This window comes from Cottoperca gobio, chromosome 5, assembly GCF_900634415.1.
Source record: "Cottoperca gobio chromosome 5, fCotGob3.1, whole genome shotgun sequence".
Classification (NCBI taxonomy): Eukaryota; Metazoa; Chordata; class Actinopteri; order Perciformes; family Bovichtidae; genus Cottoperca; species Cottoperca gobio.
In genome coordinates, this window is record NC_041359.1 from 17,158,874 (window position 1) to 17,180,602 (window position 21,729).

Sequence of the window (21,729 nt, forward strand, 5' to 3'; positions counted from 1 at the left end):
ATTTAGCCTTTATGGCAGGTTCTCCTCCTCTTCTTCTTCTCCTTCTCCTCCTCCTCCTCCTCCTCCTCCTCCTCGGGGGCGGCTGTGTGAGTGTGTGTAATGGTTACCTCTACTGACAAGCTGATGTGCACCTTGTATTGTAGCTAATGGTGTGAATGGGTGAATGCTGACATGTGTTGAAAGGCGCTTTGAGTGATCGCAAAGAGTGGAAAAGCGCTATATAAATGCAGTCCATCTTCTCCTTCTTCTTCTTCTGGTGGCGGGTGCTGTTTGATTGAATGACTAGATGTTACAACCAATGACTCACATTTTGTGACCTGCATTACACAAGGGGAATGTTGCAAATACATCAAATAGGCCATTGAGATTCATTGTTTGGTTTGAGCACAGAACCAAAACAATGAACCCTGTCACACTGTAATACTTTATGACTGCACTGTGTGGACAAAACGTAATGCATACAATACTATGGCCACATGATGTTTGATTTATTATGTGTTGAAATGTTGCATTATGTTTGTTTTGCATTTTTAATAATTTTTTTAAAAGGCTATAAATTATTTTGGCGGACTGGAGTAAAGGTGCACAAAGATGATTGTTACCAACCGCGATGCTGTTTGTATTGCTTCAGCTTGTGCGTCTGTGTGTGCGTCATCACTGGCAAAATGTGCTGTAGCGGGAACTACCACAGAGGACGTTTTGAGTATCTTGCCAGGTGGTTATATTTCTGTCTGTTTGTGGACAGATTTCTCAACACGATACCGTTTAAGATGCAGCCGCTTAGTTGAGATCAAAATAAAGGTGTGGTCGTAGCAAGGGCACCATATGTAGGGTAATGTATAGCATATAATATAGTATATAGTTTATAATATATAGCATAGTATAGTATAGTATATAGTTTATAATATATAGCATAGTATAGTATATAGTATAGTATATAGTTTATAATATATAGTATAGTATATAGTATAGTATATAGTTTATAATATATAGCATAGTATAGTATATAGTTTATAATATATAGCATAGTATAGTATATAGTATAGTATATAGTTTATAATATATCGCATAGTATAGTATATAGTATAGTATATAGTATATAGTATAGTATATAGTTTATCATATATAGCATAGTATAGTATATAGTTTATAATATATAGCATAGTATAGTATATAGTATAGTATATAGTTTATAATATATAGTATAGTATAGTAGTAGTATATTGTGTAGTATAGTATAGTAGAGCATAGTATAGAATAGTGTAGTATTTTGTATAGTATAGTATACTATACTGTAGAGTATAGTATACTATAGTATATAGTAAAGTATATTATAGTATATTGTATAGTATAACATATAATATAGTATACTGTATAGTATAGTACATAGTATAATATAGTTTATAGTATAGTATAACATAGTATATTGTATCGTATATAGTATAGTTAAGCAATAGCTCACGACAGGCCGTGGTATATGGTCATTATATCACAGTTAAGGGGCGTGGGTCAACCCCCTTAACTGTGATATAATGAGCATATATCACGGTCTGAAGTGAGCTATTGCTTTTATAAAACAGTTACCAAGTGGGGCAATATGAAAGAAAAATACACACTCTAATTTAAATAGTTTTTATTATTAAATAATGATGTTCAAAATAAAATAGTCCCTCCGTTGCCTTGTAGAATTGTAGTTACTTTTCACAAGTCAATATCCCTCGGCGTCTAAGAAAAAGCTACAACCGTTACAGCTGTTAAATTACGTGCGTTAAGAAACAAACATACAAAGCTTTACTCTGGAGGAGTGGATCTATCAGTGCCTATCTCCAGAGAAAAAAGCCCCTAAAAGACGACATGCAGAGCTACGTGAAGAGCAGCTGTTAGTGTTGTTGCATAGCAACCACCTATTTAAATTGGAGTGTGTAATTCAGACCGTGATATATATGGCTCATTATATCACAGTTAAGGGGGTTGACCCACGCCCCTTAACTGTGATATAATGACCGTATACCACGGCCTGTTGTGAGCTATTGCTTAAGTATAATATAGTATAGTATGTTTTATAGTATATAGTATAGTATATTGTATAGTATAATATAGTATAGTATATTGTATAGAATAATAAAGTATAGTATATTGCAGGGGTCGGCAACCTTTACTATCAAAAGAGCCATTTTGCCTCCTCTTCCACCAAATAAAATGTGTCTGGAGCCGCAACACATATTTCATAACACAGCTTAAGTTGTATATATAGTTATACTATATTTGTTGCATTTATGAAATTACAGAAATACAAAGGAAACTGTTGAGATTGTATTGTTGTTTTTAATTGTTATTAGGACAACACCAAACTCTTTTAGCGGTATCAACTCAATGATTTCTTCCTGCACCACATCACAGTTCACACACCTGCATCACAGCGCTGTCTGTTCAACATCATTCACATCACTTGACTCATCACAGGCGATTGAATATGCTTCAGCTGAATTGATGTCCTCAATTTGCTGTCTGGTGATGTGTGTTGCCATTTTAATGGCCTTGTCCTTGACGGTCTTTGCAGAGAGAGACATATCTCAAATGTTCTGAACAATTTCATCTTTGTTTTTGAAGTCTGAAAATAGATGCTCTGATATCTTTAAGAGTGCTTCTTTCATGTGTTCTCCATCTGTGAGCGGCTTTCCACACCGCACTATCTCCTCAGAGGCCACAAAACTAGCAGCAGTAGTTGAGTTTGAAGACTTATAATATAATATTTGCTGTGCTCCGCTTTCAGAAGAAGTTCAGAAATCGCTTTTTTTCGCGCATCTCCAGCTCGGTACTTTTCGGTAAATGCTCGTGTGTCTGTTCTTGAAATGTCTTTCGACATTACATTTTTTGTTGTTAGCTAATTTCTCGCCACATATCAAGCAGACAGGTAAAGCAGCATCGTTGGCAGTAAAAGCAAATGCATCTGTCCACGCAGAATTAAACTCTCTTGTTTCCTCCGAGACTTTTCTTTTTTTAGTTGTATCCATTGTTAGCTTACCGAGTTAGCCGGGGGTCGGAAACTCAAGATTAGTCCCCTGCAGGGAAAGGCGCCGCGCCCGTAGACGCAGGAGAATGTGACGCATGTTTTAGTGGACGAAATGTAAACATTAAATTAAAAGTATTTCAGTGTCACAATATCACCTCCAAGATAAGAGGTGTTCCGTTTGATAGATTGTCCACTGTGCAACAAAGAAACACATAAAAATAATGTTATTTATTTCCATGTTTCTTTTGGTCAAAGCTTCAGGGAGCCACTGCAGAGGGGTTAAAGAGCCACATGTGGCTCCTGAGCCGCAGGTTGCCGACCCCTGGTATATTGTATAGTATAATATAGTATAGTATATTGTATAGTATAGTATATAGTATAGTATATATAGTATAGTATATAGTATAGTATATTGTATAGTATAATATAGTATAGTATATTGTATAGTATAATATAGTATAGTATATTGTATAGTATAATATAGTATAGTATATTGTCTAGTATATATAGTATAGTATATGTATAGTATAATATAGTATAGTATATGTATAGTATAGTATAATATAGTATAGTATATTGTATAGTATATAGTATAGTATATTGTATAGTATAATATAGTATAGTATATAGTATAGTATATTGTTATAGTATAATATAGTCTAGTATATTAGTATAGTATATAGTATAGTATATGTATAGTAATAGTATATTGTATAGTATAAGTATAGTATATTGTATAGTATAATATGTTATAGTATATGTGATAGTATATTGTATAGTATAATAGTATAGTATATTGTATTAGTATAATATAGTATAGTATATTGTATAGTATAATAAGTATAGTATATTGTATAGTATAATAGTATAGTATATTGTATAGTATATATATAGTATAGTATATGTATAGTATAATTCTGTTATTGTTTATATGTATCTGTATAGTCTAGTATAGTTGTATGTTATAGTATCTTCTTGTATCGTCTCTCGTCTAGTATATTGTCTCGTCTAATTCGTCTATAGTTCTCGTCTGTATATTGATGTCTCTCTCGTATGTATCTTGTATCGTTATCTCGTTCGTCTCTGTTCTCGTCTCCCTCTCGCGTCTCTCTATTGTCTTGTTCTCTCTATCGTCTCGTCCTCTAGTCTATAGTCTCTGATCGCTATTGTCTCGTCTCCTCTCGTTCGTCTTGTATCGTCTCTAGTCTCGTCTCATTGTTCGTCTCTCTAGTCTCGTCTCTTGTCTCGTCTCATCTGTCTAGTCTCTTATTCGTATCTTCGTCTCTTTTGTCTAGTCCCTAAGTCTCTCTTGTCTCGTTCCTAAATGTATAGTAATTGTATAGTATAATATAGTATAGTATCTTGTATAGGCTGTGTTTTCGAGTCCCGATTGTGTTTGTCTGTTTATCAGTCATGTTAGCATACTGATGTTAGCATTTAGCTCAAAACATCGGTGGGTCAGGGAAGCTACTTAAAAACTACTAGTTGACAAGACATTGAACTACAACAAAGCTATCCAAGTGAAAGATCTACTTTACTTATGTTACTGCTACTTAGAATAAGGAGTTTGTAAAATTTGTAAAATTGACATGTGATAAGAAAATATTACAAAAAATGACATTCAATTGTGTTTATTTCAAAAAGTGCCCACTTCACAGGTCATACATAAACCAAAAACATAAAAGAAGACCTATCCCACCCAACTAAAAATATATTTCACTTATATTTTAAGAACAATTGTGCTGGTCAAAGGAGGTTCAATTAATGGTACAAAACAACAAATCAAAAAGACATCCCTTTCCTTCACTACTTCAATCACTATGCAAATATCAATGTGGTTGAAGTACCAGCAATCTACTGCAAATTGTAGTTATTACATGTAGTCATTACTCCCCAACACTGTAAAAAGTTAACAATTAGATTCAAATCAATAATTACCTGAATAAAGAAACACAAGATTCTGACCAGGCATTCAAAGCCAGCTTTTGGTACTTTACAGTTTCTGATATGCTCCACCACAAACACATTATTTTGTACCAAAAATCTATTGAGATTGACCTTTTGTATATTTATCAGACAGGCAGAAACACATACTTTTGATAAGCAGACATTGTAAAGAGCTCACAGAAATTGCTAGGCAAACACATCCATTCCTACTGAGGGCTGAGTGCATTCACACGTCAACACCACACACTCAACAAGAGAAGGATGATGTATCCATCAGTATGATGGTTTTATGCACTACATACATCATCCCGACAGAATCGACGACCACGTCATCTGCTGAAGCTACATCTTCCTTTAATTTGCACAACAGAAGGTAAACTGTATCAGCATTCATGTTGTGAGAGACTTTCTCACGTCATAGTGCCCTTTTCAGCATGTTTTTATGTGTTATGCATGTATGTTTGGATGTTAAGTCATCTTTCAAGGGACTCAAATCCACAAATCTTTAGCAAACAAGAGACAAAAGAGACTCTTTAAAAAAAACGTTTTTATTGTTGTAAGGCATGAACAGGACAATGTGTTGCTGTTTTGTTCAAATACACTGAAATGAAAAGCTGATCAATAAATAAATGCTGTATCTTTCCAAAACGGTATTGAGGTGTGACATTCACCAGCATAGATCTCTGCAAAAATAAAAAGACCATTTTCTTTCCTAGTTCTCTTAAAATACTGGAACTCATCGGGCTTCATTCCTATGAAGAAACAATTTGCATTCAATGGATCCTGATGAAATATGATTCAAGGCTTTCTTTTGAGAAATGAAACTTCAAATCTGAATACTTGATTAGGGAGCATGGACACACAGATAAAAAGGATGTGTGGCATGTGTGTCACTGATGAATTTAAAAGACCAGACAACAAAGAGGCAGCAGAATGAGCTCGTTGTCTATGATTCAAACCTCACTTTAACACCTGGCCTCCACTGAACAGCAATTACTTTGTGCTACTGTCAGCTTCTGTTGTTTTTATAATGGAGAGTGTGATTTATTATGGCACAGTTTGATCTATGAGAACCACTTAAATCAAATATGTTTCATAGATTTCCCTCCCTCCCACAAGACATGACTGCTAATGTTGCTACATCAGATCAATAAGCATAAATGTCCTTTTAATTCACCGACAATATTAGAAGTCCTTGTACGCTGCGTTTTATCGTACGTGTTACAATATTCACCCTATTTCTCTGGGTGTTTGAAGGCCCCGGGGAATTGAGCCCAACATACTAAAAGTTCAAAACAACAAATCTAATTCTTGCAATTATGTTTTGACTTTTTGCTAGACTTCTAATGTACAACCACCAATAACTTTACAACAATATATTTCTGAGAAGGACCCACATGTGACCTGTCAACATAGTTAGCAAACAGGCAATACAAAATCACAAAAATACTTTTTTTATACACAAAACCTAATTGAATACTACCATGATAAACCAGTTTGTGAGAAAATGACAATTCCTCTGAGTCTTTTTTTGTTGAAGTCGCTGTGGTATTGCAATATTGATATGAAAATCCTACATTCATCTTTCATTTCACAAAAAAGATTTGACTGTCTCAAGATGCATTTTGTTCCTATAGGAACAAATGAGTGTAGAATATGTTGAATGATCTTTGTGTGTGAAGTCAAAGTACAAAGACATCACTTCACGAATCACTGAAAAAATATTCAGTTTCTAAAACAAAGACAAATAACACTGAGATGGAAATTGCTACAATGAACTGAAGTATTTTCACAAAATGACCTAAAATGTAGAATGGGTAGACAAAATAACAGAAACACCTTTCAATACGTAATTCAGTACAACAACACTGCAAAACTTGGCCATTTTATTTATTTTTTTAAATACACTGATTATCTTTCTTTCTGAGAGTTCGATGAGAAGAGCCACAACTCTTATATCTGTCCGTTGAATATAAAGATGTATCCAGGAGGTGATTAGCTTAGCTTAGCATAAAGACTGGAACAAGGGGAAACAGCTCTCGTGTCTCTTTCCACAGGTAACAAAATCCACCTACCAGAACCTCTGCAGCTCACTAACTAACAACTTATATCTTGATTGTTACAGAGCTGACTACCTGGGCTGCATCTGCACTCATTCACTTCTTCCTACTCACTATCCAGGGAGTTCATTTGGAGGACTATAATAGTGAGCTCATCGACAAAATGAAAAAACACTTTGAGAGTCAGGTACTCGGGTCATTTTCTCTGCACAGTTATTTATGTCATTGCTCTTGCGCAATTAAAACGTCGGCGGGTGGACCATCTATAATAAATACTGACATGCATTTTTGTGATAAACACTTATATTATACTGAGCGTGTTTTCCCAAAAGCATAAATACAAAGTGCTTTGTGGCAGTTTGTGTTGTGATGCTCTGCTCTGCTCTGCTCGCATTAAATATATATTTATTTATCTTCAAACATTCAATCTTTGACATCACTTAGTATATTTAAGAATGCTTTGATCTCCTATTTTGTTCATGTACATGTTTTAAGTGACATTAATGAACATCTGTCCTGAGCTATTTAACGGTTATATTTATTCACTATTTTTGTGTAGTCTGTTTTTGTTTGTCGGTATGTTTAACTGTTTAATTATTTGTTGTTTTTGTCTGTTGCCACTTTAATGTTGTTGTGTTGATTGTGTAGAGACCCCTCAAAAACGAGATGAGGGGCTTATCCTAAATAAATAAATGTGCATAAATATGATGGTATATAGTGCTCGGTTAGTGTCTGTCGTTGTACATTACTTTCACGATGCATGGTGGGCTTTAAAACCGTAGCGTCCAGTTGTGTCTACATCTCTCACACTATTGTATTGATTACATTGTGAGGTGCTTCTGTTGTTTTCTCTACCCCCTGTATATCTCTGGGTGATTTTACACTAATCTAACTTTCTGATCCCCCCTGACGTTAGCATATCCGACCCTCAGCGCCTCCCGTTTCATCTTGATCAGACCCAGGCGTGGATGCTGCCCGCCCAGTCCAACAGCCGCCCTCTGTACCAGGCGCGTGTGATTGGCTGAATGAGAAGCAAGAGTCGAAACCTTCGGAGCAGCCCGCAGAAGACCGCCGCCGCAACCACCACGAGCGGCGACATCATCACAAAACCCAGGATGATGAGGGCGGAGCAGCTGTTGTCGTCAAGGTAACGGCATATAGCAGAGGGGGCGTCAAGGACCTAGGAGTACAAACACAAAGGGGGACCATTAAAGTAGACAGGAGGGTTCCAGAGGACATGAAGCACATGGTAGGAGCTGCTTCTCTTCTGTCACAAAGCAATTTGTTATTTGTGTGTTTTTTGGCATTTGCTCAGGGTGCAGAAGTGGGACGGTGCGGGTAGTGGGCTGTGACAGAGATTCTCCCAGCCTCCCTCAACAGTTCAGATAAGAAGTAGCTCAGTAGCTGTCAGTAAACCTCCGAGCTGTCAATCACATTGTTAGGGCGAGCGAGAGGGAGGAGATGGAACTTAAAGAAAGATGTAAAACGGGCAGCTGCAGAATTACACACTCAAACTCTCACAAGAATACAGACACACACAGACACATAAACTACAAGTACGGTACCTCCTTTTCTCTGTCGAACACACTCAGATACACTCAAATGATTTAGTAACGTCTGAAGCCCTTTTCTAAACGATCTCCTATTGTAAGCTCTTTCAAAAGGAGCTTTGCCTCCACCAAACGCACCCTAGCAACAGCAGTGTTTCACACACTCATGAGTACACACACACACAGACACAGAGACACACCTCTGTCAAGTGCACACTGTGCTTTCACAGTGCAGGATGTCTGTGCACAGCTGGCACTGGTACCGAATCAGACAGTTTTGTCTTCTCAGTGGGGCCCTCTCGCCATGTTCAGTCTGTCGCCACAATAGGGAGAACTCTCTGATTGACACTGTCTGTAATTGTTTACTCGGAACTGACATTTGCTCTGGCCTAATCACGATTATAGTCGTGTTGCACTCACGCGCTTTGCATGTTTTAATTTGTCTGCAACACAGAGACAACTGGGTGAAAGGACCAACTGTATCAATGGTGGTAGGAGGTGTTATCACCATTCACTGTATATAAGAAGTGGACATAGTCACCCTGACGTCACCCATTGGTTTGTTTTAAAGCCTATAGTTTAGCATTTTGACTGTCGCCATTTAGATTTTTTGGGACACGAGAGGGTGGAGCAAAGTACAACAGAACACTGAACAAGACATTTTTAGAAGACTAAATTGTTACAATTAACTTTAATGAATTGAAAAAACAATGAAAAGGTTAAAGTTGTAAGACAGAAATACGGACAACACCCAGGTAACAACCTGTCAATCACAAGGTAGCCGCGCCCAAAAGCCTTGTTGCTTTATCTTTTATTTTACTCTAAATAAGACCATTTTTTACTAAATGAACATCATGCTCTATTAAAGAAGACTTGAAACTAGTGAATAAGACCATAAACTCATTAGGAAAATGTTTACTAATGTAATAAATCAAGTCAGAAGTTGGATCATTTTCTCATAGACTTCTATACGATAAGACTTCTTGTGCAGCCAGTAGAGTCGCCCTCTGCTGGATATTAGAGAGAATGTAGGTTTCAAAGCACTTCCACGTTGGCTTCACTTCTCAGCCCAGAGGGTGCTGCTTGGTTATAACCTGCATGGTGAGTCAATGACAAAGCTGTAGACCTTCACGGCATGATTCGGCATGATACGTAGACCCACCAAATTTGACTGATTATCTGTCTGCCCCTCATGTGACTCACAAAAATAACAAGCCGCGGCCTTCTCCTCACCTCATTACCAGAACACTGTCTGAGATGCTCCAGCATTCACATTAATCATTATCTTGTTTGGCTGTGATTGTCTGTTTGCCTCTAAAACTCCAGGTGCCAGTGAGAGCTAATCCTCCCACTCTCTGACATGGGATTGCCTTCCTAAACCTTTAGTGAAAAGAGAAGATTTCTCCTTGTTTGATTTGTAAACATGTCAGGTTGGCACAGAGCGCTATCCTTTTCAATCTGAATTCAGTTGGTTTGTTTAAGCCACGTGGGGAAGCAGAAACAAACTGTAAACACAACACTGACATATTATCAGATTTTAAGGATATCTGGAACTTGTTAGCAAACAGTTGCGTATTTACACAACCAGGGGTTACAGAGCAACGTTGTCAGTCATTTGCAGTCGTGTTTGTGTCCACATGATAAATGAAAGTCCAATATTTAATATTCTGCTTTGTTTTGTTCTCCACAAACGTCTTGCTCTTTAGCTGATAAATGATCCACAATGTTCACCAGCCTCTAACTGTGTCATTTGGTGTTGTGGGTTTTGTTTTTTACTGAAAACAGCTGCTTGCTGTGGCTGGAAACACTACATTGATGATAATTATCTGTGTGTTTGTCTCAATGAGCAACATTATTCATATGACATAGTCATTTGATCAGTAGTCAGTAGTCAACTAGAATAACAATACTCTTTTCCTCTCAGCATGTACTGGCTACAATAAAGTGAAAACAATTAACGAACTAACAATAAAAAGTGATATCTCACCCTGGAGTGGCAGAGGAAACCGGCGTACAGCAGCAGCATTGCAGGCAGCAGCACCACAGAGAAGACCACAGCCAGGAGCAGAGCGCTGACTAAGACGACACACAGGTCCCAGAGGACGAGAGCTGCCCCGCAGGCCACGCAGCCACATCTGCCCCTGCGGCTTCCCCATGCACTCCCCTCGGTGTGGGCCACGGGAGGGGGCAACATCTTCACTCCCTCCCCGATCCAGAACTCCTCCTCTTTCTCCTCCTCCCCTGGACCCCCATCCTCCAAGTCCACGTCCACACCACACATTCTGAGGCAGAAAGAGAGACAGACAAAGAGAGAGTCTGATTCAGACAAAGAGTGGTTATAGGCAATGACTGATGTATCCCTTGGTACTGTTTTAATTGAATGAGTACAAAAGAGATAAACTAAGAGATTATGCTTGCAAAACATTCATGTTTTTATATAAATTGTGTATGTCATGACAATCTGTATTAAATGAATGGAAAATAAACTTCTTTAACATATCTGCATGTTAAATCAGTCAGCTTGTCATCACTTTCATGTTGAATCACATACAGAACAACACTTTTGTGTCTCTATTTCCTTTCCAGGCTGCATCTCATTTTTGCACGCATGCTGAATTTTAAGTTTTAATAAGAACAGACTGAGCCCTGCCTTCTTTCAATTCATGCCGCCAATAACTCATTAGACTATGTAAATTAGGAACCTATAGCCTGCTCTGACAACACACACACACACACACACACACACACACACACACACACACACACACACACACACACACACACACACACTTTTGGCTGTCTTCATTGCTCCTCTGGTCGATCTCATTGATCAGGGCTGTGTCACTGAAGCCCGGGGACTGTATGGCAATACGACCTATTTTAAACCTAATTACAAATGTTTTATTTAACCCTGGACTTGCTGCAGGCACAAACCAGGAGCTTCACACTAGGACGGGACACATTCTGAGCCCCTTTCAGAGCGACTTTAGCTCACCTTAATCATGAGTCATGACCTGAATTAAAATTACTTTGCTTTATTTTTTGCTGTTCCTGATAAATCAATGTTTTCTGTTTATATTTTAGTTTAGACCTGATTACTCTGCTTTTTCTGTCTGGAAAAGTTTACTGTAAACCAATGTCACAAACATTAATGCATGTGGTAGATTAACCATGTAACCTATAACAATACGTTATGAACGATAATTGTGTTGCTTACCTCCAAGTACAAATCCCGTTAATCCCTCCGGTGTGTTTGTCTTTAAATTCTTCTCCTGTTGATATAATCGGGGCTCTTAATTTACAACCAAATAAAATAAATACTGTGTTTTTAAACTGCAGCGGAGAGAAGCACCTGTGCGTTGAAATCTGCTGTAGTGATGCTGTGTGAGGAGCCTCGCGCGTCTGTGGGAGCGAGCGACCCCTGGCCGCGCGCACAATCGATAAATGCGCGCTCACGCTGTCTCACAACAATTACGTTTTCTCACCAACAAATTTAAATTGCAATATTTTTGTTTAAAATATTTGAATACTACGTGAACACCTAAAGCTACACTAAGATTCAAACTGAAAATTAACACGAAATAATGTCAAACGAAATGAAGGACCACAAAGAGGTGGGCTACATTTACGTCATTGCTGTACATTTTCTGGCAACACATAACCCTTTATAACTGGTAGTACTTTTCCGCTAATGGCTTCATTTAATAATGAATTATAAATCCGTTATAGACAAGTTAAAATCAAGTTCTCAATATATGAAAAAGTTATTAAGAAGACTTTTAAAAAAACCTGAAATGAATTACTAACAGTAATGCATTTAATGCAAACTTGATGGCTTGTAAAAAAGGTCTGACATGTGTACTTATTAACTTATTAATTAAACTATTAATTATCAACATTTATACATACATTGTTCTCAAACACCAACCAAAGAAAGTGATTTTTTAAAAACCAAAACCTTGTTCTTGTTAATGGTTTATAACTTTATATATATATATATATATATATATATATATATATATATATATATATATATATATATATATATATATATAATAATAATAATACATTTTATTTATAAGCGCACTTTTCATTTACGTAAACAAAACTCAAAGTGTTAAATAATAAGTCATTACTACTTACATACCCTTTATAAGCTATTTCTGTCAGTCCTTAAACATGCACTAAATACATTTAAATAAAAATGTCCCAAAAGACAAATCTGGACAACTTGTTAGCACTTTAAAGCAACATGAGCTGAACACCTTGTTTTAGCTGTTATCCAGGGGGCGTACTTCTCACCTCGCTACAGTGATGTAAGAGTGTACTCCAGGTGTGGTCAGTACATGGTGACATCACAGTTGCCCCGACTTCCTGCCAGATCAGCAAACTTTCTGTTGCTGCCGTTACACAGGTTAGACCCGGCGGCACAAGCCCGCTGTGACCGCTCACCTCCTGGTGGGGGGGTCCCCTGGCTGTGGGTAGGATGAGACAACGATGTGGGTCGCTCTTTTTTTGTTTCTGCCACTTTGGATTTAATCCAATAAACAAATGAAAGCATACACAGGCAGTATGGTTAGAGGCACAGTAAACACAGAGATGGCTAACCTACACTATCGACTCAGAGTTTGAGCAGTTTGATCACATTTTGCATATTCTTACTCTGCTATTAGTTAGTAGTTGTCTTTTTAAAGTTTATATATATATGAATATATATAGATAGATTTAGATTGTATGGACCCAGTAGTAGAGGTGAAACGCTGCTCTATATTTCTTTGTGGCCAGGCATTACATATTGCACCTTTAAATTACTAACAATAAGCCAATTCTATAGATTCAATGTTGGTAGTATGGCACGTTTGTCTGTTTAAATTATAACTCAAATAGGCCATACTAAATTATTATAAAGGCTGTTCGTAACCTAGACTTTTTCATTTTGTTATCTGTCCAATAAAGTGACCTTTGCTGAGGTAAACATAAGTGAATGTTTTTCAGTTTAGTCAGATAATCAGATAACATCTCAGGAAAATTAGATTAGATGTACACTAATCTCGATTTACTGATTTCCTAAATCCATAAAATCATAGAGGTCACATATACTGTAAAGGGTGACTCTCCCACAGATCACAATGAGAGATTAATTAAGCACAGTAAACATTTAAAGGAGTAGCAACAGAAACCCCAAGCTTGATGAACAAGTTAATATGACAATAAGCTGTGATATGTTCAGAAATGTCCCTCTGAGTTTCTCTCTCTGCAGCCTTTCAACAATCTTTAGAGCAGCGTCAGCTGTGCGGCCAGGAATATAAGAGGATGATCGATTTGTTTTGCAGCGCAGACAGACAGTCAACCTTTCGCTGCTCAAATTTAATTACACAGAACAAGGGGAAAAGGATGAGAGGATATAGGACAGAGCTGACGAGAAATGGAAGAAAAGATACTGTCTGGACGTAGAGATAGAGAGGAGGGAATGATTGATGATGCAGAGGGAAGATGCTGTGGAGAGTCTGGGGGAAGACGTGTGTGTTTGGTGTGTTGTGTGTTTGGTGTCTGGTTCTGAGGAGATGAAAAGTTAAGATGTTACAGTAAATGCAGTCTCTCTAGACTCCACCTGTAACATCTGCTGACATCTGCTGGACTCTCTGTGAACGTTTTAAACTAAACGTAGCAAACACATTTATTTATTGGCAGCCACTTCAAACAACGTTCTTCAGTAATGTCCTCCAGCCTTTCTTCATTGACTGGACTGAAGCTCAGGTTATTTAACCCAGCAGACCATGAGCTGAACATTTGTTTCCTTTTTGAAACATCCAGCTTTGTGTGTCGCTCTCTGGCTCGAGTCACGCTCGAGGTCACTCACCATCCATTACCTGAACAGCTTCCTGCAGGTTGCCATGGCATTTCATCTTCGTACAGTGGTATTTCAAGTCAACAGGGAACACAGACTATGAACCCTGTTAAAAGGAGATGTCTGATGTTAGTGACCCTATTGTCATATAGAGATAATAGGCTCATAATTGCCACAGACATATTTTAGGCACTCGAGCTGTCACAATATCAGATTATCACAACACGATTATCTTGGCCTAAAGAATTCACAATTTATTTAAAATAATATTAAGTCAAATTTGTTTATTGTGCGCTTTGTCTTTATTTGTCAAACGAATTACTCTCATTTGTGTGTGTGGGGTGGTGGGGAGCGAGAAAAAGGGAAATTGGAAAGAAACAGACATTTTTTAAAAGGCGCTGGATTACTTAAAATATATTATAATGTGTGTATTATTAACACAATAGCAATATTTAAAAAATTCAATATCACGGTTATGGTCAATACCGGTAGATCGCGACAGCGCTACTTGGCACAATGACAGCAATCTCACACCCTGTGATATCCTCAGTTACAACATCGAGTAATTATGAGATACGATTAATGTTATTAATGTTCATATTATTTAGAATGTGTTGTTATTGTAATGAGTGACATCATGTCAGCATCCCACAATTAAAGTCCAGATTGCAACACTACAGGTCTGAATCTTTACAGAAAACGTCCTAGAAGTAAGCAGTTCAGCTGAGCTGCTGTTCACTAACTCTCTAGGTTATATTAGTGATTATCTGAAAACTAAAAACTATATATTGGCCACAATCAATTTTGTTCCAATTATTATTCCATTTTGAACGTCAGAGTCTCTGAAAGTATTCCTGTTGGCCCTCTGTAACATACTTTATTTATTCTCAAACAACAAACTTCAAAAGATAGGTACTCGTGAATTAAAATGCCCATATGTGCATTGAATGAGATTTTGAATGCTGTGATCATTTCTCTCCATATTGACTGTAAAGAGACTAGGAACAGGAATAGGAATAGTTAGTTAACTAATGAATTTGAAGACGTTTTTGAACATTTTCAACTAAAATTCTGATCTTATCTTACAAATTTCCCCTTTAAAATGCATTTTCGCCCAATATCTTTTCCCCCATCTCTTACTTTGCAGTCACGCTAGGAAGGGACCACTTTTACTACCAGCATGAACAGGAGGAATGATTACAGCCACTAAACACTTTAAAGTACATGTCAGCATTGTTTTAAGACTTGAAAAAATGTCATCTCTTAAATTCTGCATTATTCTTAAAGAAGACAAATCATGAATAACATGGATAAACAAGTGAAAGTATCTGTGAAAAACTTTCTCCGGGGCTTTTCCATTACAGCATGTCATTAAACTTTCTGGCACAGTGAGATCAGATTCAGGCCAATGAAGCAGTGAACAGCAGGGTCTCTTCCCATCATGCACCTCTTCTGTGCTCCAGTAAGTGGCACCAGCATCTATTAAATGTTTGTCCACGACTGAGGTTTTGTTGATTGAAGAAAACAACACCATGTGTAATCAATTATAATCAGCAGCCACATGATAATAAAGAAAACAAGTTCAGTTTTACAAACAGTGAAAGGAAGCTGTGGGTGTTTCTTTGGTTCAAAACTAAACTTAATTTCCCTGGGTGCTCACTGTGACAGAAAAGAAGAGTTTACTCGCAATTGTATGAATAACACAAAAGACAAAATGGCATTTACCACGACAATAGAATTTATTGCATTAAAGCAGATTAAAAGTAATGAGACTACAGCTTATTAACAGACTACAGTCTGGATGCACATATGCATGTTAAATCAGCAAAAAGAGTGCATAGGCTGATTTGTACGAGTTTATATACAATAGAGTGTAATCTGATAGCATGACTCTGTCAGTGTGTGTGTGCCTGTGTGTGTTTGTGCCTTTAGAAAAAAAAAGGTTTTACCACAAAGTGAAGCCATATTTTCAAAGTGCCTTTACATTACTACAGATTGGTACAAAAGATGCGGTGTGGAGGACAGAGGGCGGAAGAGTTGAGTAAAGTGACATAGAGAGTGATACCTACCCTCCGACTGATGTGTGTGGTAGTGTGTGATGGTCTATGTGTTGGTGAGCATGCTTATTAGAGTGTGTGTCTGAAGGGGGCAGAGGGTGAGACTGAGCGCCGTTGAGGGTGTCAGATAAAGACGGAGCGTCCAGGACGTTGTCTGCTGGATACAGCTGCATCACCGCCCCCTCCTGGCCACCCTCCTTACTGCAGGACTGGCAGCTGCAGTGGAAGATCCTCTCCACCAGCTTATCCACATGAGGAGACACTTCACTGCCCGGGCACTCCAGAGTCACCTGTTCAGACACATACAATTATATACATATACATATATTCATATTCATATATATATTAATATATATATATATATTAATATATATTCATATTAATATATATTCATATATATATATATATATATATATATATATATATATATATATATATATATATATATATATATATATATATATTCATATATATATATTCATATATATTCATACATACAGAAAGGGAGTCAAATGTGTCAAACCATATGTACTGTCAGTGACCTTGTGAACAGGAACTGAACTTTATATTTGACCTTGGTGATAAAACTTCCACTTTCTTATATACTGAATTCTAATGGTGTATTTTTGGCTTGATCTCCTGCTGTTTAAAAATAATTATGAATTATTCTATATATATAAATTAATATTAATATACAGTATATTTATATATATGAATATTTATATCTATATATTCATATATAGATATAGATATTATATATGCTACTGATGGACAGTATATCTACACACAAAGTCAAAGTATTGTCAAAGCAACTGTGTGATTTCTTGTTATTTTGTGTACAATTAATTTTTTTAATTAGAAAGTTTCTGAGAAAAAAAGGCAGCTAGCCTAAGCCTCCTAATTGTATTTATGTAACAGGCATCATTTTTATGTTTCATTTGAATTTAACTTTTTATTCACTTTAGTCACTGAGGTTTGAGAAATACTAAAACGTTTCAGTAAAAAGTGTTTATTTGTGCAAGTTTAGCCCGTGTGTGTTTACATTATTGTTATCAGTTGATATAACTTTTCCAAATATAAAAAAACGTACTTTTATTTATTTACCGTGAACGGCGTCAGAACCTGAGATGAGAGTGACACCGACACTAAAATACTATTAATTTAGGAAAGAGAGGGAATTTCTATTTGGGTATGTTCCATTTTTTTTTTCTGCCTTTCATTCTTACGAAATCAGATTTGTACATTATGTACAGACATACTGCTATGTGTGTATGGGTGGATGTGTGTTTTAGGTTGTATTTTCACGCTAAGAAAATTATTGCACCATGATTGTATTTCAATTGAATAAATATATAATAAACAAAAAATATGAAGCCGTCTGTAAACCTCAGTGTTGCACAAGCTCTTCTAGCTCTCCAGACCTCACACAACTTCCCCTCACTGTTTCCATTATCCATTGAAAATTATCATTCAGCAGTTTTATCAAGATCTACTTCCAAGTGCCAAACCAGCATGGAGCAGTATCCTCTTTCAGCTGACTTTGTTTTGTTTTAAACTGAATTTTGTTTTAAGTCCTGCAACAATAATCGTAATCACAGACACAAACATCCATTTCCAGATAAGTAAGTAAGACGAGACTGTAAATGCAATTTCTCAGCCCTTTCTCAAACTACAAAAATAGTATGAAAATGTATTAATCTATCAGGTAACAGCACAGCACTCTAAGAGATACAATATTTTCCACTGAAACTTGAGGCGACCTCACCTGTGGTCCAACCCGCCTAGTCTACCTGGCAGCTTTCCAAACTACATACACCTCACTAGAAAGCCTTTGTTGTCGAAGGACTGGATTCCTTCTGGCTAACAGGGAACTTTAGAGGAATATAAAACACAGGATCAAGGTTCATAGAACCGGAGAAATTGTGACACAAATCTATTCAAAATTCTCCCTTTCGGTTTTTTCCTTCTTCTTTGTTTTCACCAGTGAACAGAAATTCTTTCATGTTAGAAACCTGTGGCTTTGTGTGCGAGTTTGACAAGTCAGTGTTGGTGTGTGCTTGCTACATGAGCTAATGGTGCAATAAATCTTACCACTTCCCACTGTGTCTGGGCAGGCATGCAGGAGTCACAGTGCACCAGGGACTCTGTTGACTGTGGGAACGTGTTAGGGACGCTGTAGCTGAAACACTGGCCCAGACAAGCTCTGCGAGGAGGACAAAGTGCATTATTGCATGATTCAACTGCACGGCCAGAGCGTTCATGCCTGTGTAAGCAACAGCTGTGGATGTCTGGTAGCCTCAGGCCAAACACAAAATTACAAAATGGAGAATTGTTATTCATAAATGATGATATGACACTCGATGTTACATTTAAAAAGAAAATGGCATGTTTAACATGTAACCTCATTTAAAGTAGTTTTCTTAATTCGACCAGTGAATGTGTACATTTTGAAAAGCACTGTATTTTATGTCTGCATCTGCCAGTGGGCCATTATGATAACAGTAGGTATGATAATATATTAATTCCACTACAGGAGACTTGATGTTTTCTTCAATAAATTGGAAAAAATATGTGCGTATATCTGGATCGGCAATCAGCCAAAATGAAATGGAGAAAATCGGCAAAAATCCAATATCGTGCATCTAATTTACATGTTTTGTCCATTGACTAAAGATCAAACTAACTTTATTTATTTTTAAAAAGCTCTGGTGCTATTCTGTTTTTGTTAACAAATACCATTAAAAGAATAAAAAAAACAATAAAGTGATTTTTCTAACAAATATTTTCTGTGTCGCCAAAGGCTGAAGTAGCTTATTACTCCATTGTTGCCCAAAAACTATTAAAAACACATCACTGAGCCTCATTGTTGTACAGGATGACAGGTTTCATCATTGACATGAACATCGGCCTGATGCTGTAAATACTTAATAGAGCAAAAAAAATAAAGGGCTGAAATGCATCCCCAATAACTATTTACTCCTCTTTGAGTATTGCTTGTTAAACGGTACAGAGTCCATCTGTTTAAATTTGTATTTAATAAGCCTTTCTTTAAAAATTCAGAAAATATTGAGAGAGAGACCGACAATTTGTTGGTTTTGGTCTTTTCATGGGATTTGTTGACAATAAGGAACATATAAATATCACCACTGTTATCATTTAATATCAATGCCTGCAATTTTCTAAAGACATTTTTTCCAACCATGCAGGCAGCCACTTAATTACAATAATTTCACAATCTAGACATTTCTGTGTTATTCACTTTTTTTCAGTTGCAGAGAGATTGTCAGACAGAGCATGAGAGAGACAGTGAGGGCCTTCATCCTGACCTGTTTTGAATAGAGCGAGGCTGACATCCCGTGTGCCCGACTATCTGTGTGATGTTCTTGGCTTCACACCAGGCGCTCTTGTCAGGGAACAGCGCCAGGCGGTTGATGTGGGCAGGCGGTGCCGCTGAATACATTGCAAACAGTGCCCAACAAATCTGAATCCTCTGCCACATGACTGCACCTAAAGGAGCAGAAACCCAGTCATCAAGTTAACGCTCTGTTAACCTTGTCCCACACAAAAACACGCAATTCAAAGGAGGAGTGACGAAACCTCTTGATGTTTTCTGGTGTCTACTGATCGGATGTAGCCTGGCTTTACAGTTAATTTTGGTATTTTTGTATATCCCTGCAGATGTGGATTTGCAACTTCCTGGTGATTAGCAGCTTAAAACCCCAGGGGTCCCTGTGCTTCGAGTTATGACTTTTAAAAGCAAATTCTTAAACAGACTATCTGAATCCCAGCTGTAGAGAGAACATACTGGGTTCATATTGTACCAAAAGAAACAAGACAATGGGGGAGGGAGGTTAATGTCTCTTCCATACCACCTGACTAATACCAAGTCTGTCCTTTGCTCTGTTGCACTCTCTTCTTAAAAAATGCCTCAACCAGGCACGTCATTTACAACCTACAAAATCGTTTTCTCCTGCTGCCTATAAAAAGGTGTCTAGCGGTCACCCACATCGACTAGGCTACTGCACACCTTTCAGCTCTACCATATGTCTCTGACACAAGAAACCTTGTCTACAGGATCTCCTGGGTTGGGCTGTTGTAAGGGGGAGAATACTTAATTTCTATATTTATTTTCTATCTATAGGCTATACATTTGTCGACAGACTTCAAGAGTCCAGGATACTTTCTTTAAACGCAACACACTCTGCAGACTGAGCACAAGTGGCACCGCGTTACAGTAAAGAATGAGTTAATGTTTCACAACATGGATGGATGTATAGTTTCAAATACAGTAGCAGCGAATGTTACGACTAAAAACTCGTTATTTATTTATTTTACTGGACATTTTATATGGTTTACCGTTAAATCTAAAATATGTGTTGCCCTAAATCTCTCGTCAGGGTTCAGGTCCTAGTAACGTAACGTACGTTAACGGCAGTTACTTCAAGTTCCGTTTAACGGCTGGTTCAGAATAAAGATGTCAAGAAATCTTCCTTTTCTGGCTTTCTCTTATTTACAATACTTTAATTAAGCGATATTTAGTTGGCAACATGATTTCCATGATTGTCCCTCGGCAAGACGACGGCTTTTTCTACGAGTTACTTCGGAAGGTGGGAGAAGTTGCAACCGTCATTTTAAACAAGTGTCGCAGCTAACGTTAACTGACGGATGTACAGTAGCTAACCTAGCTAACATTAGTAGAACAGTACCGTACAGAAACAAGTGTAATAATAGGTTACATTACTAGTTTGAGTAACGAGCCCCAGCAGTGGTCGTAGTTGAGACACTTACCGACGCCAGGGAACAGCCGGTTGAGCACAGCGCAACGTCCCGCTGAGCAGAGCCCCCTCACCGAAACCTGGACACGGGCTCCTAAAATCTGAGGATGCGGGTTTTCGTCGGATATCACCGTGCACTGATAATTAAAGGAAAATGTGAGCACTTCGTCAGCTGCGAGGATACATGAGAGCCCAGTCAGTCATAAAACAGTTACATCATCCGGAAAGAAAAAGAACCGTGCGTCCAACGGGGAAAGATGGAGAGATGGGGCTAGTTATGAGCGCTATCTCATCCCCGAGTCCATGAGCCCAGACCGTCCCTCCCCTTTGTTCTCTCCCCGGCCAAAGTTAAATTCCCTCGTAACTCCACTGAAAAATACTTTCCAAGTTGTTGTCTTTTGTTGTAAAACTCTGAAGCCGGGGTTAGGCGCGGTTGAGCCCCCAGACAGGGGTCCTGCTGTGCCGTTTATGGACAAGAA

The 21,729-nt window shown here is 37.6% G+C and overlaps 2 protein-coding genes across 2 annotated transcripts; both read right to left on the minus strand.

The window, feature by feature from the left end:
• Window positions 1-5,487: 5,487 nt before the first annotated feature.
• tmem88bl (transmembrane protein 88b-like) lies at window positions 5,488-11,963 on the minus strand. The gene is made up of 3 exons (XM_029431318.1): window positions 11,788-11,963; window positions 10,558-10,852; window positions 5,488-8,200 (listed from the first exon to the last, which is right to left on the minus strand). Exons 2-3 carry the CDS (start codon window positions 10,849-10,851, stop codon window positions 7,973-7,975), a joined length of 522 nt encoding a protein of 173 aa, XP_029287178.1. The 5' UTR covers window position 10,852; window positions 11,788-11,963; the 3' UTR covers window positions 5,488-7,972.
• Window positions 11,964-16,116: 4,153 nt separating this feature from the next.
• Window positions 16,117-21,713, minus strand: nbl1 (NBL1, DAN family BMP antagonist). Its single transcript, XM_029431316.1, has 4 exons — window positions 21,264-21,713; window positions 19,802-19,982; window positions 18,567-18,678; window positions 16,117-16,765 (listed from the first exon to the last, which is right to left on the minus strand). Exons 2-4 carry the CDS (start codon window positions 19,972-19,974, stop codon window positions 16,484-16,486), a joined length of 567 nt encoding a protein of 188 aa, XP_029287176.1. The 5' UTR covers window positions 19,975-19,982; window positions 21,264-21,713; the 3' UTR covers window positions 16,117-16,483.
• Window positions 21,714-21,729: the final 16 nt, after the last annotated feature.